General features: G+C 49.0%; 6 protein-coding genes across 6 annotated transcripts; 2 read left to right on the forward strand and 4 right to left on the reverse strand.

Moving 5' to 3' along the window:
• Positions 1 to 966: 966 nt before the first annotated feature.
• On the forward strand, positions 967 to 2,031 carry BKA55DRAFT_517712 (DExH-box splicing factor binding site-domain-containing protein; the record flags this gene model as incomplete). The annotated part of the gene is made up of 1 exon (XM_046188210.1): positions 967 to 2,031. One exon carries the CDS (start codon positions 967 to 969, stop codon positions 2,029 to 2,031), a length of 1,065 nt encoding a protein of 354 aa, XP_046046865.1.
• Positions 2,032 to 2,377: 346 nt separating this feature from the next.
• BKA55DRAFT_692536 (uncharacterized protein) lies at positions 2,378 to 5,848 on the reverse strand (the record flags this gene model as incomplete). The annotated part of the gene is made up of 1 exon (XM_046199792.1): positions 2,378 to 5,848. The coding sequence occupies one exon, from the start codon at positions 5,846 to 5,848 to the stop codon at positions 2,378 to 2,380; it is 3,471 nt and encodes a 1,156-aa protein (XP_046046866.1).
• A 1,203-nt stretch (positions 5,849 to 7,051) lies between these two features.
• BKA55DRAFT_619190 (YAP-binding/ALF4/Glomulin) lies at positions 7,052 to 9,599 on the reverse strand. The gene is made up of 2 exons (XM_046196746.1): positions 8,426 to 9,599; positions 7,052 to 8,376 (listed from the first exon to the last, which is right to left on the reverse strand). Exons 1-2 carry the CDS (start codon positions 9,242 to 9,244, stop codon positions 7,396 to 7,398), a joined length of 1,800 nt encoding a protein of 599 aa, XP_046046867.1. The 5' UTR covers positions 9,245 to 9,599; the 3' UTR covers positions 7,052 to 7,395.
• Positions 9,600 to 10,285: 686 nt separating this feature from the next.
• Positions 10,286 to 13,755, reverse strand: BKA55DRAFT_541635 (DNA polymerase family A-domain-containing protein; the record flags this gene model as incomplete). Its single annotated transcript, XM_046190394.1, has 2 exons — positions 10,286 to 13,542; positions 13,593 to 13,755. 2 exons carry the CDS (start codon positions 13,753 to 13,755, stop codon positions 10,286 to 10,288), a joined length of 3,420 nt encoding a protein of 1,139 aa, XP_046046868.1.
• A 2,042-nt stretch (positions 13,756 to 15,797) lies between these two features.
• On the forward strand, positions 15,798 to 17,301 carry BKA55DRAFT_692539 (uncharacterized protein; the record flags this gene model as incomplete). The annotated part of the gene is made up of 2 exons (XM_046199793.1): positions 15,798 to 17,043; positions 17,102 to 17,301. 2 exons carry the CDS (start codon positions 15,798 to 15,800, stop codon positions 17,299 to 17,301), a joined length of 1,446 nt encoding a protein of 481 aa, XP_046046869.1.
• A 616-nt stretch (positions 17,302 to 17,917) lies between these two features.
• BKA55DRAFT_574610 (nucleoporin Nup186/Nup192/Nup205) lies at positions 17,918 to 23,492 on the reverse strand. The gene is made up of 4 exons (XM_046193317.1): positions 23,139 to 23,492; positions 18,764 to 23,083; positions 18,291 to 18,712; positions 17,918 to 18,236 (listed from the first exon to the last, which is right to left on the reverse strand). Exons 1-4 carry the CDS (start codon positions 23,326 to 23,328, stop codon positions 18,180 to 18,182), a joined length of 4,989 nt encoding a protein of 1,662 aa, XP_046046870.1. The 5' UTR covers positions 23,329 to 23,492; the 3' UTR covers positions 17,918 to 18,179.
• Positions 23,493 to 23,539: the final 47 nt, after the last annotated feature.

The raw sequence follows: 23,539 nt of genomic DNA on the forward strand, positions 1-23,539 counted from the left end.
CGGGGAGGGGGATGTTAGTTGATGTGCTTAGGGGGGGCAATCAAACAGGCTTCAGCGAATAGTGGGTGTAGAGCCAGTGGTGGGTGGGAGAGGGAGGAGCAAGGTTTAGGATAAGGCCAAGATTAGAAAGAAGAGAGTCAATTTGTTACCCAAGAAAATACCATGATTCGTGATCAATTGCTAAGGCTAATAACGGCTTTCCTCACGCTTACGGCGCCAACACGCTAGTGTGCATAACGCTAGTGCAGAGAAAGGGGGATAGAATGGTAATGCACCCTTGTACATGTGCAGTACCGACCAACCCAATTACAAGCCAACTAGAACCTAATAGAAACCAACGAGAGTGACGAGTCCTGTACGTAACAAATGTCTGTAGCAGTCATTTCATACATATCATAAATAAAATCTTAAGTGTAAGTGTAAGCGCAAGTCTAGAGCCTGTTTTGCTCTGGCACATCATCTTTTCTTCTATTATAATCACTCGTAGCTAAAATTCTCCCTCCTCTTCTTGTTCAGCCACAGGTCTAGGACTTAGAACAAAGAGGTGGCTATTCGACATGCTCCGGAAGAGGTGGTCCTGGATAGTCTCACAATACGGCACCTTATTTGCAATAAAGGAACATCATATGCATTGAAGTACAGAGAGCTACAAAGATTGGGGACCTACACAATAGAAAAGTAATTTTCTAATATATGAGATATCCCTCGTCTAGAGATTTTTCAAGTTTTCAATGATAATTATCTATGATGTTTCCTGTTAAATGTGGCTGTTTTATATCTAAGGTAGGTACACATAGTAAATTCCATCGAGAAGACTCAGATGGTTGTTGGCCAAATCTCAAAACGAAGCACCGCCACATTGAGGCACGCCACAATGCCACTGGTGCCTGCGGGCTGACGTCTTCCAAAAATAATTCCGTCTCTTCACATGAACTTACACAGCTTCAGTAACAAACATCCACCAAAATGTCCGAACAAAGCAAACCTCCGGCTCCGCGAATAGCAATCAAGTTCGGCGCTCCTATGAACAAAAACAGCTCGAAGAAAGCTTCAGAACCAAATCCACCCTCGTTGCTAGGGAAGCGACCACGATCACACGCTTTAGGAGGCGCCTCCGACTCTGAGGATGATGAGGATGAGCATCGAGGACGGCATGAGAAGATCACGGGCTTTGGATTGGGCGGAGCGGAGACGGAGCGCAAGGCCAAAGATTCGACAACGGAGAAGAAGGACTATGTGATTGCCCGACAACCAAATCACGACTGGAGATCAGAGGCCAAAGCTCAGAGGAAGAGCAAAAATTCGCTGCCCGAGGAGGCAAGAAGGCAGCAAAACAACACAACTGTCGAGACGGAACCTGCGGATCAGGACAAGGGACTTAAATGGGGTCTGACGATTAAGGACAAGACTGAAGACGAGAACAAGGATGTTGAATTAGAGTCTAAGGAGGAGCCAGTCTCCAACGAACACGACCCAAAACAGCCACCACCCAAACGAACAGCAGATGACGAAGCAATGGATGCTCTGTTAGGTAACAAGGAGGGAGACGAAAAGATCATCCATCCAACGGAAGAGGACGCCTACCGTCGCGACATTCAAGAAGCAGGAGAGACATCCACGCTCGATGACTATGAAGCCATGCCAGTGGAAGAATTCGGCGCAGCTCTTCTCCGCGGAATGGGCTGGGACGGGAAACCTCGCGGCACAGTTAAGCAAGTCAAGCGACGTCCGAATCGAATCGGCCTTGGTGCTAAGGAGCTCAAAGGTGAAGAGGACTTAGGTGGCTGGAACCAGAATGGAAAGAAGCACAGGCGACCGCGCTTGGACGAGTATCGCCGCGAGGAGAGCAAGCGAAAGGAGGGTCGTCGCCATGAGGATAGTTACAAGCGCGAGCGTGAGCGTGAACGCGAACGTGAGAGGGATCGAGACAGCAGACATGGACATCGTGGCCGAGACCGCGATCATGATCGTGATCGGAACAGAGACTACGACCGGCATCGAAGCCATCGAGACTATGACCGACGACGGTAAAGTAAGCAGTCGCAACTTCGCTATGAAGGTTTACTACCGGCATATCAACACGACACCATGATATTAATTGGGAAAGGGGCCAATTCTTTTCAGCGATGCATATTACGTAGACCAAACATGATCCCAACGCGAAAGAAGAAAAAAAAGGAGGAAAAAAAAGAGAGAGAAAAACAAAGATACTCAGTCATTGCGCAGACACGTAAGAATGACACTTTTACCTAGGGAATTATACAGTACAATAAGCTTACAGTGTGATTATAGTCTAAAACAGGATCCTTGGGTATATGATATGCGTTCAAAGACCACAGCAACCTAACGCCATGCACTTCCCCATGAGCAAACGATGCTACCTTGCTGGCACGGTCAGTCTATCCATCTTAGTAGGCCGTTCATCTCCTCCGCCTGTCTTTGTGCTCTCCTCGGCATCAGCCAGCGATGTGAGGCGTTTCTCCTCCCTCGACTTCTTGGTCAAATTAAAGGATCTCCGAATCGACATGCTTCGGTTTCGGTCAGATTTTCCTCCATCACGACCTCGTTCTCGATCTGGGTCTACCACATCTTCTAGGGTCTTCCCCTGTTTAAGCGCTTCCAGAGATCTCTTGGCAACTTCCACGTCTTCGAAGATGACTTCCGTATCGAGGAGAACTCGGTCGATCTGTCCCGCTATACCTCTCTGCTTCTCCAAATCCTGGATCTTCTCTCTCAACTCATTCATTATTTGCCATCCCTCCATAATTTCCTTTTCCAACTGCTTTCGCTGGTCTTCCGGGAGCGTCTTATACTCTCTCTGCCCTTGGATAATGCGAGCCCGGCGGATGTATTTCTGAGGCGTCTTGGACCGCTCAGCCTGCTTCACGACACCTTTGAGTGTGTATCCGATCGGGCCAACAATAGCAGAGAGGTTTTTGAGGACCAGACCTGTCAATCCCATACCTGTGCCCTTGACAAATCCAATCGGTCCATTTTGTTTTGCTCCACGAACTGGCAGGCGAACTACTCCTGTGAAACCATCGTAGACTCCATACGCAAACTCATGCCGGGCCGCCCGGAGGCCAGAATGGAAGCCTGTCACTCGAATGGGTCGTCGTACCGTGTTGTCACCATAGAGTCGAGGAGCATTGTGGAAACCTTGCGCGAGTGCCATCGAGAGGTCCACTGGTGCCTTGGCGATGGCAGTAGCTGTCCTTTCGACACCACTCGCTATGTCGCCAACATACTGACCTCCGGTGTCCCCAGCTGTCGTCTCAGTGCACAACGAGGCAGCATCCACTGGATCATCAGAGTCCGCCAGGTTGTGTCGTGTTATGCTGTTGCCCGACTTCTTAGATTTCCTAGCATTCCTCTTGTTCTTCTTCTTACTGATTGATCTTGTTCTTTTTGCCCAATGGTAAGGAACGCTTGCAACGCCGTGAAACGCTTCACCGACTGTGCTAGCTATGGATCCGGCAATTCCTGTGACAGGTTCGCCGGGACCTTCAAAGTCATTCCATTCCACATGCCTGAGAAGTCTCAGGCGCTTCCAGGTCAACAAGCCGTTATCCACTAGGATGTCAGCAGCCAAAGCACCCAGTTTAATATTGGTGTTTTTCAACTCCCAAACGGCCGTGTGATCCTTGAGAAGGGAACATCGCAAGATACTAGGGCTTCTTAAGTTCAGTTGTCTGTGAAACTCTTTGACGGCATTGACAGCGCCATCGCCCTCCTCTGCGATTCGTTTGGCGATCTCTCCAGCAGCATCTCTTGCTTTTTCAGTGAGGCAAAACTCAATGCCTTCGGCAAGCTTTTCGGCGTTCAGGTGTTTGTATGGCACTGGCTCGGGTCCAACATTTGCGCTGCTCACCATCTTACCCCAAAAGTTTTGATCGCCGAAGAAGGGAACGATCATTGTAGGCTTGCCACACTTGAGCGCAATGGCTGTTGTTCCGGCGCCTCCATGAATGACGCATGCCTTCACTCTCGGGAAAAGCCAGTCATGGGGGGTATTGTCGAGCATGAAGATATTCTCCGGAACATCGTCGCCACCAAGTCCACCCCAGCCCTTAGATACCAGGGCACGAACTCCAGCCAGCTCGACAGCTTTGAAAATCATTTGCGTGAATTTGTCTGCATCATCAACAACAATTGATCCAAACCCAATGTAGATTGGAGTCTCCCCAGCTGCTAGAAAATCCTCCAGTTCCTTCGGTGGCTCGAAGGTTGAAGCCAAGTCAAGAAATACGAAGCCAGCCACGTCAACCTCGCTTCCCCAGTCTTGTGGCTTTGGTACAAGACCCGGTGACCACAGATACGTGAATGGCACATGCAGGCGATATGTTGCACCTGGAGCCCAGAGAGTCGAAACAGGATCCAGAGATAAAGTCTTGACACGGAATTCGTTCACCAGATCTCCGAGACCTTGCCATACCATCATCTCGACTAGGGGGTAAGAGATGAAGTTTGTATATCCAGGGTCCACATTGGAATTCTTGATGCTTGCTAAGGGATGAGGGAAAGCTTGTGTAGGTGTGTAGGGAAAGGTAAACATCAAATGAACAGGAATGCCAAGTGCTTCGGCGCAGTGAATATGTGCAAAGCTTGGAGGATTAGCAATAATGACGTCCGCGACAAAAGGGTCCTTTTCGCCCATCATCTTTAAGTTCTGGCGGTCCGATTCGTCGTCCGTGGCATTGATGCATGCTCGCCAGAAACCATCAAACATAGTGGCCATTGCGGCTCGTCGTCTCCCAATATCTCCAGCCTTGACTGTCTCAAGAGTTGGGATCAGACCTGGATTCTTGACCATAAAGGCCATAAGCTCTGATGGATCACCTCCAACAGAGAAGAACTCAAGACCAGAATCTTTTTCGACAAAGTCACGAAAAGCTGGGTGTGTAGCGATGCGTACTCGGTGTCCATAATCCTCTTTCAAGACCTTGCCTATCTTCAAGAAGGGCTGGGCGTCTCCTCGTGAACCAATAACCATGATCACGATGTTCAAGCGTGCTCGAGGTCTGGGATCCGCAACAGCAGTCGAAGAAGATGACCGGCGTGGGCTTTCGGGAATCTTGAGGTTTGACACCCTGTCCGCTTGTTCGGCCTTTGCGGGAGTGACCTTATTGACAGCTGCACCCAGAGCCTTAGTCAAGTATCCAGTGCCTGCAGTTTCATTGACCGTGATGCGCAAACGACCGTCCTTTTTTACTTTGCCGGATGTTTGGTAATTCTGGTTACCGACGCTGAAATGGCCGTATTTGCCCTCATCGTGGCTCGCCTTCTCGCTTCCCTTCTCGCCTGCTTTCCCTGCTTTCTTCTTTCGCCCACTATGATGGGATTCTTGCTGGATGGTTTGCGGCTCATCCTCGCCAGCCGATGCTACCGAGCTATCACTTGAGCTGAGTCTTGGGTCCTCTGGTGCTTCCCAGATCGCCTTGTTCAAATATGAGGTGCCAGCTCTAGCTGGACCGGGCCGAAAGTAGGAACGATGGTGGTGATCGCGCCGCGGTTGCTCGGTCTGCCAGGACTTGGTCGGTCTCGGTCGACTCTTGTGAGCTTGCGACTTCTTAGGTGAGATTGGGTCGTCTGTTGTTGGCAGATGTGTAGGTTCTGACTGGACTGGTGTTTGTTTAATGCCGTCGCCAGGGTCGATGTACTCCTTTGGGCTTCGCGGTGACAATGGACTTTCGGGGGATTGTATCGGGCGCGGGATAGGAGCAGGGAAGGCGACGTCTCCATGGGTATTTGTGATTAGTGTTGTAGATTGTTGCCCATCATCATTATTGTGGTGTTGCTCTGATACTTCGAGTTTAAGCTTGTTGGGGTCTTCTTGTTGAGGATCCATGGCACTGTATGAGCATTTCCTTTCGTTTTCTCAAAGGTTTTATGGTGTATTCCTTGAGTTGTACGAAAAGGGAAAGCTGGGTTAGGGACGATTGGATCGGTTTATGGCGATGTCTGAGTGACGAACTGGCGTCGTTATCGTGTCACAGGGATGTAGAGTAGTACGTTATTCGCAAACTTGGCGGTATGTTAGTTGCTACCAGAGTCGCAAATAGCAGCCCATGGTTTACAGGTTTATGGAGTAGAAAGGAGAAAGAAATGAAGAATCGATGACCAGGGCCAAGGCAGTCCGAGGCGTCATTAACAATTTCCGTGCCGTCCTGTTTCCATGAAGCGTCACGAGGTAAAGTACGGACCTCTTTGACGTCCAATGTTAATGCTCCTTCCCCAAATTCTGGTTGGAAAGGATACAATGATGTCACTTGCCGTGTTATCCACAGCGGAACCCCTTGGCGTTCGGCGGTTTTAGCTGCTTTTGCTCCGCAAGGCTAAGGCTAAAATAATTGATGGGGTCACACAAGGTCTCATTCAGAACAAGGAACAGGCGAGAATCGTCGATGATGGACCGCTAATTTAGTCCCCCCTTCGGGACAGATGTCGCGTTTCAAGCTTCAGAAGGGCTGCATTTATGCTTATGCGTTGCATCGCATCGCATTGATTTGCTGTCAGGTCAGCGTTTATAAATAAGTAGGGTAATAACAAGTCTTATCCATGGATGTCTCGTGATCGCCTCTTGCTCTGGTATTAAAAAGGTATAGGTCCATCATGCCATACAAAACCAGCCTCGTTGTGTAGCTCTAACGAGTCAATGAGTTACACATTTCGATCTAAGCGTACAGTGACCGGTACTATAACTTGTCCTCCTCCTGGTTCTAAACTCAATAAACAGTGGCGTGTTCACCTAACCAATAACCTGGACTAGTAATTGACCACTGTCATCCAACTACGGAAGGTAGCGACAGAACTGAAGACCCTAACTCAGTAATAGAAACAAGGCTAATTTCCTTGTGCATCGTTTGCCTGAGTCGTGGCTTGGCTTGGCTACGGATTGTATGCTCCGGGGCAGCTTGGGCTATTTTACACTACCCTAGACCTGAATCACTAATTGTGATATTGCATTTCTTAGACCTCCGTTTCCTAACACTCGAATGGAGAAGGAAAAAGAAAAAGAAGAAGAAAAAAAGGGGGGGGGGGGGCGCCATTTACGTAACTAGATCAAAAGATAGAGATTCCTTTTGCTTTGTTTCAATATGAGGTTTAGTTATAAAAACGAAAGTCACCAGCTATGTGTTGAGAACACCACAAGACCAAAAGTGAAGAGACCCCTTCAAGGGTCATAGCGGGTAACTTGATCCTACAGGCTGCACCTTTAACACCATGAATGAGGCATTGAGCTTGGGTAATTTTACGTTTCTTAACCGGAAAACACGACCGAGGGCTAGTGCAACGATCCAGCAAATATCGCTGTGTACTATAGATATACAAATGCCGTACTCCGATAGACCCTGCCTCAGCTGCAACGCCCTAATAACCCATACTCATCAAGCTCTACTGCAATGGAACACGTTCAAGGGTATCCGTCAAGATGCCTAGCTGCATCGAAACCTCGTCTTCTTGCCCTTGTCCATCGATCTCCTTCTTATCTATTGCCTCCCTCAGGCGCTTGGCGGCTGCCAGTAAGGGGCCTGCGTATCGATGCTCAACTGCTGCGGCCATTCCAGCAGGAACCAGGTGCTTGTAATCCTGACCACCAAACAGGAACAGAGCGAAATTGGCAACCTGAAGGTGAAACGGTGCAAACTGAACCCAAAACTCCCACAAGGCCTCCAAGTCTGTCTCAGCGAGGGACTCAAGATCCTCAAAGAGGGTATATTGAAGTGTGTCCAGGCAGTCTGGATCGGCAAAGCGGCCATTTGGGCCAGCCTTGCGGGCGGCAATGATCTCTTCGCGTAGCCATGTCACTGCGCATGCTTTCAGTGACGAGAACATGCAATTTTCCAACAAGTCTTCCAAAATACCCAATCTGTCTTCTTCGTGGGGATCTTCGTGAAGAATGTGACCCGCCAGCACAGTGGCTGCATTCCGTACCCGCAACGATGGATGGAACACGGAAATGAGCGTAAGTAAGTGATGGTACGACATGAAGGTTACGTCCTTGTCGTCGGTCCCCTTAGGTCCAATAATTCGCTTCTGATCGTGGAGCCAAAGTGCAATAACTAACAAGGCCTCGACAGTTCCAGGATTGCTCTCTATCTGCGTCTGGGGGTCATCTCCGAGGAATCGTTTCAACAAGTTGTGATGCTCGGGAAAGATGTAAGCGTCAGGTTGTTCGTAGTCGGCGTCGAAGATATCTGATGCAAACATGCGATAAGCAGTCAAGCAAAGGAATCCACCAGTTGAGAGTTTGATGCCCTCAGGGTTCTTAGGATCAGGCTCGACTGCAAGTGGATTCACAGCAAAGGGTGACTGCAAGGCCTTCTTGACCTCGGCTGATGGCAGCTTCGCTAAACCCAAATCGCGAGCTACAGACTGAGAGGAAATTAGTACAAAGATTCCTCCATTGGAGATTGCCACTTACAACCAACTGTCCAACCAAGGCGTCTTTGGCTTGGAGCTCGTCGACCTGCTTGAAAGCTTGCAACATAGTAGGCTTCCCCGGCACGATCCTCTCGGGATTGTAATACTCTAAATGTCGTGCCGCCCACTCTAGCCTGTTTGAGTTGACATATGCTTCGAGAATACTCGTAACAAATGACTGTAAGAGGCGCGATACTAGTTCAGCCTCACCCTCGGCTGCTTGACCTGCATCTGCCTCAGGATCGGGTGCGCTTTTGGAGATGTCGCTGTCTTGAAATGGTGTTTCGAGCTTGGTGCTGGACTGGCGAGTGGGCAGTGGTGGTCGCTTTCTGCCAGAAAGAGACCGTGCGAAATCAATAACTGCGGCTGTTGTCTCGGCACCTTGGGGGTTGTATGCTCGGTAAACGGTCTGTAATGTCGTATGAAGGAATCGTGATGGCGCCTTGACCTGCAGTCTTCTATGGAGGATGCCCAGCATGCCAACCAGAATGATGAAATCTGCGCTTGCAGAGGCATCACCGGCCTCAGAAGATTCCGCTTTCGAGTCAAGGACTTCAAGCACCTTGATAATAACCTCGCGGGGGTTCCCAAGGCGGGCAACGGTCTCCAGGCAACCTTGGCTGCCAGGGACGGAGATCAGCATCTCCACGAGGTCCCAGCCAATATCGCTCGTAAGCTTGGCATCTTCGAGAATCTCCTGTAGAGTTGGAAGAACTTCGGGGGATAGATTCGTTTCGACTACGGTGAGGTATGTCAACGTGTCTGTGGCGGGGGGCCGAGTCTCCTTGAGCCTTTGAATAGCTTCGTCGACGGACACCATGGTGTTTGCTGGATGAATAATCACTGTGCTGTGTTCTTTCCCTTTGCTTCCTATACAGTGATCGATTCGTGTCCGTCTTACGTATAGACTAGCTCGATCGAAATGGTCCGGGAGGTTTGACAAGCTATACCTGTTACTGAGGGGTCGATAGTTCGGCTCGTGACAGGTCTAGTGTGATGATGAATGATATTGGGGGCGCAAAAAGGATTAAGAAAAGCAAGTCAATGAGAGAAATAATCGAAAGGGATAAAAGTCCCTGATCGATCTACAGCTTTTTTGTCTTTGAGATTGATGAAGGAACAAAAAGGAAAGCGAAACATGCGATGAGGGATGACGAGGAGCTTTCAGTGGAGACCTTTCCCACTTAGCGCGGGACACTTTCGTCATTACGCTTCTAGACATGAGCTTGTTTTCCACTCAATTTAGAGGCTCAAAACAGCAACACCATACTCTGATTCCAGTGTAAATAAGGCACTGATAATAATTGTCCAGACTAATGGACTTGAGCGAACATTCAATTGAAGTCCTGATGCTCTCTTTGGGTCTAGAATAAAGGAGTTAGTAACAGTATCAAATTTTACTCACAAATAAGGCGCTTGATGTGCTACAGGGGTCAATCTTTGATCCTTCCATCGCCAAGCCTTCACCCGCTCACCTTAAGTTCCATGTCGACATCGTTAGTGCCTAGGTAGGTAGCTTCGACATGAATTGTTGGCAGTCAATAAATATGATGAAGCAACATTGCAGCAAGGCAATCCATGATATTAGTCAACATGTACATTAAAAGATAATGCAGAGAGCTACGCATGTGGTTTGCAAATATACAACAGCCCCGACCTTTTCGTTTTCGCTTTAACGCCCCTGAAACCTATCCCCAAACCCCCAACCAACAATTAACACCAGACCCAGATGCAATCATACATATTCGTACAACCAGATAGACGTCTCTGCTGTGAGTAACTATAATACATCGCCATACAAAATGTACAAAAGAAATATACAAGTACGCTCTCCTGAGTTGCCTCCAGGGCGTGAGTGGGTTTACATCCTCGAGTTTTGGCTCCAACTCTTGCCTGAGTATTTCGGCCATGTCATTTTTCTGGTCTCGTAGGCACTAGACTTGACTTTCAGAGCCTCCGATACAGAGACGGGTTCGTCCATGGGGACCAGTCTCGGATATGCTCTGTAAGGCAACACGCTCTGCAATTCTCTCTTGCTTAACGGCTTGTCCTTCTTCGGCGCTGCAGCTAGTTTGGTTTTCTGGACGTCTTTGACAACCTCTCGAAGTTCTGCGTCATCACTGACGATTTGGGCCTTGAGGAAGGGGATTGACTCTTGCGCTGACTCCTGAATACCCTGCATAATAGGTACTCGCGGAGTATACTTGATCTGATCCAGTTTGGGAGCATGCTTTGCATCCGGAACGATATCAGGGTCTAGTCTCGCAATTTCGCCCTTCTCCAGAAGTGTGCTGACATCGATGCTTTCTCCAGGTGAAATAGGGGTTGGGTGACTTGGAGTGATGCACTCCATGTCCACTTCTTTGCGCAGCACATGATCAATGTCCACAGCAGAGAAATAAGCACATGACTGAGGAAGGTCCTCAATGCCAACCTGCTGAGAGAACATGGCACGGGTCCACAGATTGGCGACCTGTAGAGCAAGTGCAGTGCGATATTTGTCCGTATCCTTGACTAGATAGCGAATTTCGTCGTGAACTGTGATAGCCAGTCGAGCATCAATGTTGAACCGGCGGATCAGGTAGTCCATGGAAACGATGAGTAAATGGAGGTAGTCAACACCTGATGATTGGATGGCCCAGTTAATTCTCGATGTTAGGTAACCCCCCTTGCTGATGTATCGTCCCATAAGAGCTTCAGTAATACCGGCTCCCAATACTGGCGTCCTTGCCTTATCTTGCTCAGCAAATTCTTCCAACTTATTGAAGACGAATGACTCGGTGCCGCCTCTCCAAAAGGGTCGCTTGTAGAGCACCTTGCGGTTGGTCTTGGTGCCTTTAGTATTGGCGTAGAGCTTCGAAGCCGTCTCCAGTGTCTCTTTTTCTGAGAGATTCGGGTTAAACTGCCGCAACAAGGTCGCAGCGAACTTCAGACCGGCACCGTAGATTCGTCCATAATTGAAAACTTTGGCATCGTTTCTGGTAATGCCAAGGATCGAAGCTGTTCGTGAATGAAGATCGGTGCCGGCAGCCTTTGTGCCCTCTAAGGTCATGAACCCGACAGCATTTCCGCCATGAAGCTTGAAGGTTGCGTCACCCACAAGACTGGCAATCCAAAGCTCCTCCGAATCAACATCCGCCCCCACAAAGCAGTAACCTTCGGGCGCCTTGACCATTGCCTTGAGCTCAGAGCCCACTCGATTCTTCTTGGCGTTACTAGCAGTAAGCCAGGTATTCTCGACTGCTCTGCGAGTTATAGTACCCATTGGGATGATTTGTGGTAAGATGAAGCCGTTGGTGCTGGCTTCCTCCCCTTTGCGCCTAGTCTCAGACTGTATGCCATGACGGGGAAGGTCTTCTTGATAGACAACCATTTGAGATTTAATGCGGTCCCTCGCACTGATCCAGTAAGAGCATGATGCGTTCATTTCCAAAGCCTCCTTAGCATATGAGTACTCGGAGGACAAAACGCCGCTCTCAAAGTAAGATAAATAGCCCTTCGCCATAGGATTCGCACAGCGTGCTGTTGGGCCATCCTTGTGAGGGAGTTTGAAGTACGTGTGGGCATGGTCATCACGTAAATGGACCTCCTTCTCGTCGAATTTGCATTCGATCATTTGTTTGGCTGTATATTTCAAGGCTTCTGCTCGTGGCACTCGAAATGTCCAGCCATATTTGTCAGACCAGAATAGCGGGTGCCCATCCCAAGCTAGTCTTAGTAACAGAGGAGCGATTCGTGTTCGAACAGTGATGCTGATAGGGGCATCATTGGATTGAAATAGGTCCTTGTACCACTTGGGCATACCCGGTTTCTTCTGCCTAGCTGCAGGTCTTGGGGGGTCATTCTTCCGCTTGCCTTTGACCATTTTAATCTCTTGACCTGACCAGTCGAGTTGCTGCATCCAGGGGTCGTTTTCGTACACCTCAGGCCTGTCCTTGATCTCCAGCGCTTTATCAGTGAGACTGACAAGTCGTTCCTCAACCGCATCATTGAGCTTGTGGTACGTGGCTTCGGCATTGGTGATGTACGCATCCCACGACTTATCAACTGGAAGAATGACGGACGAAAGGTGCCGGAGGGCTGCGAAACTGACGGGGTGTGGACAGGTCTCTAGGAAGTTGGGGAGAACAATCTGGTAGATACGATGAGTAACTGATACATCGGCAGCACAATAGTCCAGAAGCTGGTCCAGCCTCTCTAGGATCTTTTCCCGGTCCAATTCGCTGAAGTCGTCACGAAGAGCCTTGTCGATCGAAACATTCAGGTGAAACTTGGCAACATCACGGAGAGAGTTAACAGAGCTTCGTTCGACCCAGAGCTCTTCTTCATCATGCATGCCGCTGGTCATCAACACCGCTAAATCATGATCTGGAGTCTTGCTCGCAACTTGATCCCGTAGTTCCCGATTCTTTTTATGTCTCATCCAGGTAGGTCGCTGTTGAGAGCACATGCCGTTTACAGCGACGTGGAGCGACATTGTGTCGAGAAATGCATTGCGAGTCTGCTTGACACTATACTCTTCCAATACCCGCGCTCGGTCGAAGCCAACATTATGCCCAACAATAATTTTGGCCTTAGTCGGGTCGCCCAATGGAATCAGTTGCCGATCATTGGTGGTCTCCATCAACAGCCACGGCGACAGCCATGCATACCAGGCAGTCGGGCTCGAAGCGCAGGCCATCACAGCAAAAGGGCTAACTTTCCACATAACTTCTGTATCAAATGACAACATCTCTTCATCAGGCGCATCGACTTTTTCGGTACGCCCATCAGGATAATATTTCGTCCAACCACTTTGATGTATCCATTTTCGAGGCTTTGGTGGTGGATTGGCGCGGGCGAACTGCTTCGCATATGACAGATACGGCTCGGCGCAATCCATCCCTAGTTTGTAAAAATGTTCATCAAGCGTGCGCCCTTGGAGAGGAGGAAGATCGAAAGCTATGGGTTCGGATTTATCGGTATTCTTTCCAAGTAAGTCATGGCGCCTCAAATGGTCTCTTGACAACTCGACGAGCTCTTGTGGTGGAGGTTTGACACCATCGGGAAAAATTTGGTCAAATATGTGAGAGCTGAGTTGCTGGACGCCTATCTCGTTATACCGGGCTTCAGACGGCACTACAATAAAGTTAGTCCGGTAGGCCTGTGGGTGATCCATCCTCTCTTACAAGCAAGTGTGCCCTTTGGGTTTGGTTTGATGTTGTCGGCGACGGCAGTCAGCCATCGAACATGAGCGCGCAAAGCATGACGACGAAAAGCCTGGTGTCGAGCAATTCGAATGAAGCTGGGCGTCGAACCGCGCAACGGCTGAGCAGCAGCCGATATGAGCATAATTAGGTGCAGCACGATAGCATCACGGCTTCTGATACTATAGTTGATCCGCTAGGGTGTATCGATTGTGTTTCGTCTATATCCGGGCTGTGGTTTGATAGAAGCAAGAGATAGCCCTAGAGGATAGAGGTCAGGATGATGAATTTGGCATTTGGATGGATCTGGACCAAATTAGTGAGGTGAACCCCCTGTTAAGTGGATGACGCTGTGCATTCTTAGTGGGTCTTTTCCATGTGCTTAAGGTAGGAGTGGGGAATGGATGCGAAAGGGTCTAAGATGGAGGGGCATGGTTTGAAGCAAGGTAGAGTTCGTCAATAGAAGAGATATGGCAGTTTACACGATGATGGATGGTGTCTTTAACTCTACTGTGACCCCAAGTCTCGTATGCGGAGATTTGCTAAGGTATGAAGGCCTCTCACGTCTTGTAAATCTCAGTCCTCCTACCTATCTTAGTAGTATGGGGCCCACGAAAAGTTATTCCCAAGGTACTTAACTTACCTTGGTTACTGGAGTCGATGTCTCTGAAGATATGAATCGTTACTCATGATGGCCTGTCTGCTAATTGGGGATATGAATCGCGTATGTTCAATGCTTATTTTCACGCTCTCTTTTAATATATCGATAGAGTGGTGAAGCTCATTCCAATGCCATCCACAAGTCCTTGAATATGCCCTTTTCAGCCTACCCTCATGACATCAAGATGAATGCTTAGCTTGAAAGCCAGTATATGAAACTAAACACCAGAGGAAATCCCTGTTCATCCCTCGAGGGATTCTCTAGTTCAGCTTGAGGTTATGTTGGTGAGAATTTTGGTGTGGCGTCTGGACTCGTGTATCCCACCCCACAAAGCAGATAGACATTGTCAATGAATATGATGTACGATCTATTGAGTTGTATTCAATGGAGGAGCACATACTGCGATTTGAGCAAATTCTGGTATCAATTAGGTATGGCAAGTATCGTCGAGGCTATTGCGATATGCATTATGCAGGGACCTGAACGTGTCCTAGGCAAAGGTGAACGCCATCATCCGAGTGATGGTGGAATGATGACACCGGCAAGAAGTATACCTGAGTGTTGATATCTGATGATATCACCAAGTTAGGTACCTTATGGCTGTGGCTGTCAACAGTCAAATTAACTGCTGCTACGTGGAGTTGGGCTGAGTGGATGGAAAGGGAATGGTATTTGCTTCAATCCATAGACAACAGTGAATGAGCAAGATAAGGTTAGGTACATATGTAGGCTGGATGTTTTCTGGCAATAAGAGGCTTCCTGCTGGCAGAGCCGAGACCCCTCGTGGCCAACCCCTTCTGGCTCACGCTCACTTCCATCACATCAGCTCGGCTCAGCTCCCGCAGCCGGTCATTGAGTTCGGTTGAGTTATTATGTATGTATGGAAGTTGTTTCTCATACTGTCTGTTGTCAACATCCTTTTTGGTATCCCCAACTTCTTTACCTTTCCATCCTCTGCTACATGTAAAGTTCTTTACGATACAAAGGGCCCTTGTTACCCTCCCTGCTCCGACATATCGCGCGTCTTTGTGTCATTCTTTGTATTGATCTGTTTCATCCCTTCATTATCAGTCAGTCAAGCCTCTGGCTCAACTCAGATCCGATTCGTACAGGCCGAGTCCAAGCTCAACCCTGCCCAAGACCAAGACGGCCCGCTCAAAGCCAGGCCGGGTTCAGTGGGTGGTTTAAAGAGTGGTGCATCTCCACGCTATTTGTACCATTTCTTCCCTTCCCGTGACATTGACGCCCACCAACAATGGAGCAAGAATTCTTGTATATGGATTCTCTACTCTCCTATATGTTGCAAGGTTAGAAATTCTACTTCACTTCTCTATTTCGGATTCAGTTTCCTTCCATTGTCTTGTCTTTTCTTGCTCCTGCCTCGCTCTGGCCGAGTCCAATGTCCCCACGTATTCCATGGTAGCAACTCAACTCCTGACGTTCCTTTGTAACCGATTGAAATAGGCAACGCAGACTTGTTTTTGAACTCGGCAAACGCCTATTACTCTCCTCCGATAACAATCTCCATGTCAACCACCACGAGGATAGTGTCGCCTCCTGATTTTGCTGGAGCTGGAGCTCCACACCCAAATACACAACCGCGTTCGCGTTCTCAGAGGCCAATCGACTTGGAGATTGATGGCATCAGTGCCAGTGCCAGTGCCAGTGCCAGTGGCAGCAGTGGCAGCAGTGGCAATAACAGCAGTGGTGGTGGTGCAAGCCGCTCCCACATTCGCCAGACAACATCATCGTCTTTACCTCTAACGTACCTCTCTTTGCCACCATTGATTTCAAACTCCCGCCTCCGTACTTATCGAACTCCAAGCCCGATAACAACCACCCAACAGCCGAGACCCTCTCATTCTCCTCCACCCCCAAATACCCAAACATCACCTTGGGGAGAACCGGCGAACGCATCATCAACACATATTGAGCTTCCACCAATAGGTTCCTGGGAGAATGGCCACTCCGATTCTTTCCATAACGGCGACTTAGATAATTCACTGCTCGCTTCCGAAATCGAAGATAATTTCCTCGCCGACCTCGCTGATGGTGATTTTTCGTCACCTTCATCGTACCCACCGTTCACGAACCCCGATTCACGGCCGAGTCAGTCCCATAGCGTAAGCCTTCAATCAACCTTTCAGGCTTCCACGCCGCATCGTGCATTTCGCAATACTGCCGCATCCACCAACGCCACTACAAATACAACGGCCACTGGTGCTCCACGAGAATCATCATCCACCAACTGCATCCTCAACCCTTTCGGCCCTGAGCGAACAACAACCCAGCTCTCCTCGGCTAGCAACTCTACAGGCGAATCTCAAGCATCGCTGCCTGTTTTCGACTCCCTTGAGGAGAACGATTTCCTCTTTGACAGTCCCGCAAGCTCCTTCTCTGAAGCTATGCCACCCACGACTCGACGGAGTACCACAGCTGTGGCTGCTCGAACTGGCTCAGCACACGCAAATAAGCGACGACGAACATCGACGACTGCTGCACCTGCGGTCCCCCCGAGGCCGACGTCGAGACAGAGAAAGTCCCCCGCAACCAGAAAAGACATGGATGTTGAAGAGCTGTTCGGCACAAGCCCTACTCGTTCCCTCATCGACGTTGAAACGAAAGCCGAATTCGACACCATCGATTTAACCGAGACCAACGAAGTGCTCGAGGATGTCCGAAAGCCAGAAAAGGATGATCGCGTCAAGCTTGCCGCCTTTCAATGTGTCATCTGTATGGACGACTGCTCTAACTTGACGGTAACACATTGTGGTAAGCAATTTCGCTTCTGGTTCTGAAGATTTATGGTAAGATTCTAACGTAGCCCCAGGTCATCTCTATTGCGCTTCGTGCTTGCATCAGTCTCTTCATGTCGACGCCACCAAAGGAAAATGTCCCATGTGCCGGCAAAGACTTGACATGAAGCCCCGAGAGAGCTATAACAACAAGACCAAGGGGTATTGGCCCCTTGAACTGAAGCTCATGACTGCTACACGAAAAGGAAAGCGCAAGGCCAATACACTGTCCTGATGTGATCGACAGTCATCTAAGATGGTGAAGGTTGCGATTCTCTGAACTCACAGCGCAATGAATTCCTTGGCTCAGAGTTTGATGGCTGACTCCAATGCACCAACGTTGTTGCTACATGGCTTTCCGTTGAATCGGCATCCACGGATGCTTGGAACTCGAAACAGGCACTGGATTGTTCTAACCGCCACACACTCTCGTGGCTTATATAGTCTTTTTTTCTTCAACATTACGGCGGGCGGGTCACTTTGGGGCGTAAGATGAAGATACCCAGCATTTACATGGATAAGGGGAACATAGGACTGCATTGATTTAATACGGGACCACGGTTGTTGCGTAGGTCAGGAAATGGCGCACTCGGAGTAACTAGGGGAGGGATACGTATCGTGCCATACCCATGGGAAGGACACAGAAACTCATCCATAGGGTCAACCATTTGGTGTTTAGGCTACTGTATATGGCACATAGACTTTAGACCTCTGATACAGTTTGATTTGCTTTGTGCCGACCCGGGTGTTGAACGTTTAAAGCAGCCCATAAACCGACACGTGAGATGTGCTCCAGGCATGAGATGTCAGAGTATGTGGAACTCATCCGTTGAAAGCATGCCCAGCCATTGCTCGTCATATGAATGTGTAGAAGAGCTTGTGCTCTTCTCACAGCAGGTAAAATTAACAGGGGATCGCTTTTCTATCTTGTCTTGGTACTGACGTGATTGATTATTTCACCTATACAGACTAAACCACACTCAACGCATATTCCATTCCATGCTATCCTGCCAACGCCGCATAACTCTACAGCTTATATCCCATCTTGACACACATTCCTTGATGCCATTGCAAATTATATCTAAGGTACCTCTCCCTCTCTTCGAGACTGGCTCAGTGGAAGAGCCCATGGCTCTGCTGCTTCGGCTCAGGAAGAGCCTCATTCTCGAACTGCGACTTTGTTAGTTGCTTGGTAGTGTATCTGGGTGATGGAGTAAACGTTACCTCAAGGAACCGTGTCGCTGCGATGATAACCATTAGTCCTTCAGCCAACTCTTCAATCTTTTGATCCAGGTCCTCATCCGCGTTGCCACTTCCGATACCGGCGCTTCGTTTAAGCGTATGCGTGACGAGCATCCGATGCTCTGTGAGGAATTTGCGTCCCTGTACCACATTGTGGCTACCGCGAGAGACAAGGGCGGCACCGATAATGCGCACGACTTGAGCGAGAAGGTCATAGTGTTGCTCAAGAGCACGCGGGTTGGTGCTGTTTATTTGAAGCTCGGGGTCTGCTCCGAAGAGACCAGAATCCTCAAGTGACCGGAAAAGGTTGGAATGAAGGATGTACTTGGCTCCAGATCGGGTCTGCGCAAGCTCAAGGAGAAGAGCCAGGCGAGCGTTCTGGTAATTCTGCTGTTCGGAGGTGCCTGGAAGAAAGAGTCAGTAGTAGTTTTGGCAACGAAACAAACAAGACATACCTGATGTGAAGACTTCATGCCACTCTTGCATGATATTCCGCAAAGAATCAACCATAATACCGATGAAATTGAGTCGGTTGAGAGTCTCTACGACATGATCCTCGCTCTCCTGATGACTTAGGCTGACGAGAGCGTTAAGCAGGATCAACGCCGCTGTCTGGCATTGAGCTTCACCACCATAGGCATCATCGCAGATGACATTTATCAAACGCTCGCCGTACACTTGAATCGTCTTGATAGTTTTAGGGCGATTAGAGATCAAGGATCCTTGATCAGCCATGCCAGTCAGGTAGCGGTAGCAGATACAATAGTAAACGGATCTCAACTCTGGGGTTCCAGCCCACTTGCCGATAGCTTGCAAGCAGATTTGGAAAAGTTGGAAGAGTTTGTCACTCACGAGATTACCGATGGCTGAACCTTGCTTGTCGTCTGTTGATGCTGAGAGGTCAAGTTTGAAGAGTAAGACCTTAGCCAGTCGTGCGAGCTCGAATGCTTCATCTGGCCGTTCAGAAGCAAATGCTTCCAAACTGGGTAAAATCGATTGTAGGGCCTGCAGGAAGAAAGAGGTCTGTGCTGAGCCCTTGAAGTCGTTCGACTCAATCATAACAAGTAAAAGTTTCGTCCATGTCTTCAGCACCTTGAGGCTCTGTGTTGTGAGCTGCTTCTGTCGATTTGAAGAAATGAGGTACTCTAGTATCATGCCCTCTTCACGTTCGATAGCGGCCAGATCTGGGGCTGCAATCAACGCCCCCGATCCTTGAGTCTCACCTCGTTTCAAAAGCAGAACCTCTTTAACGCGTTCGAGATTGTAGATTGGGTTGGAGTCAGCGTCGTTCTCTAAACAGGCTGAGAGATCGATGCTTTTATAGTATTGAAGAGGGGGTAATGGGATTTCCCAGACGCCCTCTGGGAGGAGGAAGTCATAGAGGTCGAATATAGTTGGAATCGGTATAGGTGTGCTTCCCTCTCCAATAATCTGACCGTTCAGAGCCTCAAAGATGCGGCGCTTCACGCTGGGCATACGGTTCTGGGCTATGCTGCAAAGCTCCATAGCAATGTATTCCAGGCCCATACTTCGGAGAGACAAGAAGTCGATTAAAGCCACAGCACCATCTGTCACAGGAAACTGCACCATGGCGACATTCTCACCTTCCCAAGGGAGCTCAGGATTGATGACTGTTTCGCGCAACAAAAGGTGGAAGAGGATCTCATTCTCACGAAGTTCCTCGACCACAACAGGTGCAGATAAGGGGGAGCTCCAAAGGATGTGTAGAATGCGCATAACACGTGATTTAATAGCGATGAGCCACTGTCGCATTCCTTGGGCATCGCCAGAAGGAGCCTCTAAGAGCAGTCTTAATAATGTGTGGAAGAGAGAAGTTCTCGAAGCGAAGGCGCCTTTAGCATCCACGGACAGAGAGTCAATGCCGCACTTGAAGCCGAGAAGTAAGTGTGCAATCGTTGGCTTGCGAGGTGTCTCTTGCAGGCATTGATATAGGAAGTCGAGGATGTAAATTTTGGTGACATAAGCTGGGGAATCTGCCTCACGCCCAGTTTCGAGAGGGGTTATCAATTCTGAGACAAATGATCGAGAGATGGCCTCATGTTCACCGTTCGCCTCCAAGGCCACAATAGCCTTGTTACGGTGCATCTGTCGATTAGAGCCTGACCAGACAGCAGTGATCTTCGACGAAGAGGACATCTTCTCGAGCAACTTCAAGCATGCAAGAGTTAGTTCTGGGTGTCCGATGCCACAATAGTTGCCTAAATCAACAACCAGGGTCAGTCGAGTTACCAGGCCATCTTCAAACGAGGCAAATGCAGCATTCGATACAGGAGGTCGGCGCTGGTTTGATTGGAGCTTGATGATGGGCCGAACTAGCTCGAGATAGGTGGCCTGGAGGTCAAGAACCTTGCTGATAACCTCAACGGCACGTAAGATGCCAAGGATAAGGGGAGAGTCAGGTGCAGCGTTCCCAACATCTACAGGTTTTTGATGGATTGTGTTGAATAGAGCGGCCATGACTTTGTCGTTGAACATCCATTCCATCACTCTAGCAAAAGGATGCATGCGGACATAGGTTGCTAGGTCGGTAGTTGCGATGACCCCATCGACGTTGATGTTTGTTTCATTAGCCATGATAATAAGATCCTCGTTGAATGTGTTTAGGCAGACCAAGATAAACTCCAGGCAGCTAAGGCGAAGAACGCGAGTTTGGTTCACATCTTGAAGGTCGTTTGCCTTCGTAGCAAAAACCAGTCCCATGACGAAGTCGACATAGACCTCGATACCAGGCATGCGAGAAGCGGAACCAAGATTCTCAGGGAACGGTAATCCGTCATTCAGGGGACTGCTATCGATGGCTGGAGATATGAGAGACAGTAGTAGTTGAATGAAAGATTCAGGGTCCTCGAAGCCATTGCTAATCTCATCAAAAATACGGTCCATAGAGACGATTGGTGATTGCTGAGCTTGGCGAGTGACTGGATGAGAAGCGTACCCTCCTGTGATCCAGGTATCAAGGCAATTCCACATAAGAATGCCCTCCTGAAGCGACTTTCGTGCCATCAAAGCCCGTAGGGCCATAAAGGTACAGCCGCGTAATCGTGGGGGGATGGGACTGCTCGCGAGTTCATACAATGTTTCGACCAGGCTATAGTTGGGGTTGTGAAGAAGAAACTGTCTGGCTGTCTCGCTTTCGCTGGCCAGCTTTGACATTAATCGAAGGTAGCATTCGAGCATCATGGCCGATTCTGGTTCGGTCTCTGCTTGATCACTGCTCATCTTTTCGTTTCGATAACGAATTGTCTGAGGCGGTGTTGGCTTCTGCCTTATTTTGGCAGAGAAGAAGTCTAGCTCCCTGAAGATTTGTGCCCATGTTAAAGACTGCGATTTTCTCATTTTCCCGGATGAATGGTGGCCCTCATCCATCAAGAACTCATGTGCGGCAGAAGCGCACTCCTCGTTTTCCGAAATAGCCTGGAGCATCTCGCAGAAAGCTGTTACCAAAGGCGTTGACGCTCTACGAGAAGCCCAATGCATGAAGCCAGCCAGGTTACTGTCGGGATCGGACCAGAAGTTCATAGCAGCATCGGGTCGGCCCTCGTAAGCGTACGCAATGATCAATAAGAATCTTTCGAGGTCTAGGTCCTGCTCGTGAGTCTGACTCGATTGGCGTTGCTCATCCTCCTCCACACGAAGCTTTCGTAGCACATCGGGAAGATTAGAGATAAAGCCATCGACAAACACTTCAAGCTGGAGCATCAGGGTCAACTGGAAGAAGTCGGCAAAAGGAATCGCATCTGGTGCTAGTGCAGGAGACTTTCGCTGAAGCCATTTGCGCATGCCTGCTCTCACAGGGTCATGCCAATCAGGAGATTTAACATCAGCAGCGATGGAGAGAAGAAAGTCAAATGACCCATCTTTCAAAGATTCCAAGAAAGCTTTTGATCGTTGTCGATCCTCCTCATCTAAGTCAGTGTTGGGGGGGATTGCAGCCTCTGGAGGATCATCCACGTAAAAGCCGCTATACTCGGCAAGCCACCAAGCACGGAAAGCAGCTTGTAGCTGAGATAAAGGCCACAGAGGACCATCCGTAGGGAAGAGTTTGCCATGCAACTCCCGAGCCTTGATGAGGTCATATCCCCCTTCCGCAGACCCGAACACCGAGATGTATGCCCCAATTGATGGTATAAGGTGAACCAGCAGAGCATCATACCTATCAACTTTCTGGAGAACCGAAACAAAGTCAAGGAAGTCCTGTGTTGACCCTTGTCTCATTTCAATACTCCGGCAGAGGATAACACCCAACAGTTCGTGTTGTTGCATCAAGCTAACTCTGGAAAACTCGATAGTCTCCATTTGTTCGGTGATGCCACCCGTTGTAGTTTGACCAAGAGTTTGGGCCGCGGCGATTTTGTCTCCTATCTTCTGAAGCCAGGCCTTGATCTCCTTCATGGAAGCCATGCACCTAGGTACGATCCGTTTTGTGGCATCTGTCCCCATGCTTGGCTGAAGTAAACGCTCAGCCACATAGAGCTTGACGCTCTCGAGGGCTTCGGTGTCGGCGAGGTCATCATCAAGGCCCTCCAACTCGAGGAGAAGTCTAACAATGTCCAAAACGTATTTGCGCTGCTGGTGGAATCGGATAATAGCACATTCGAGAAGGGATCGGCCCAGAGTGTTGGGGTCCTCTTGCGATTCAAGTAAACAGCGTGTAGATTCGAGCTCGTTGAGTTCTACTTCGTCAGAAAATGTGAGAACGTCTTGCTGGAAGTTGTCGTTTATTGAGTATTCGTCACCGTCAATGACAACTTTGCCTAGGTAATCAGTTAGATGATAGAGAACCTTGAGTTGCGCCAACAAACTCCTTACCAGACTTTACAGCATTTCTATTATCCCCTTTCCTTGCTGGTTTATCCCAGAACCTCCCAAGTTCCGTCTCAAAGACCTGGACGAGAAATTCGTTGCCCAGTGCCTCTGCGCCTTCAACGCGACCTTCGCGTAATGATAGAAGCCCTTGATGGAAAGCTTGGAGGGCATCTAAAGCGGTGATCTCGGCCATTTTTATGGTTCAATACTATCGCATGTTGATCAAAGAGGCGACAGCAAGTGTAGAATACTAGCTGCGAAATTTGCACCGTGGTGCGTAACGTGTCGCAAATACTGAATCTTTTTGTCGATGGTTGTTAGTGGTCGCGGTTTTGAGATTCTTCACTTCGAGCCTTGTTGACTTCCCCAGTAGGTGAGCTCGTCAAGCTATTTGATTGGTTGAC

This window comes from Fusarium redolens (assembly GCF_020744475.1).
Source record: "Fusarium redolens strain MPI-CAGE-AT-0023 chromosome Unknown BKA55scaffold_12, whole genome shotgun sequence".
NCBI classification, from domain to species: domain Eukaryota; kingdom Fungi; phylum Ascomycota; class Sordariomycetes; order Hypocreales; family Nectriaceae; genus Fusarium; species Fusarium redolens.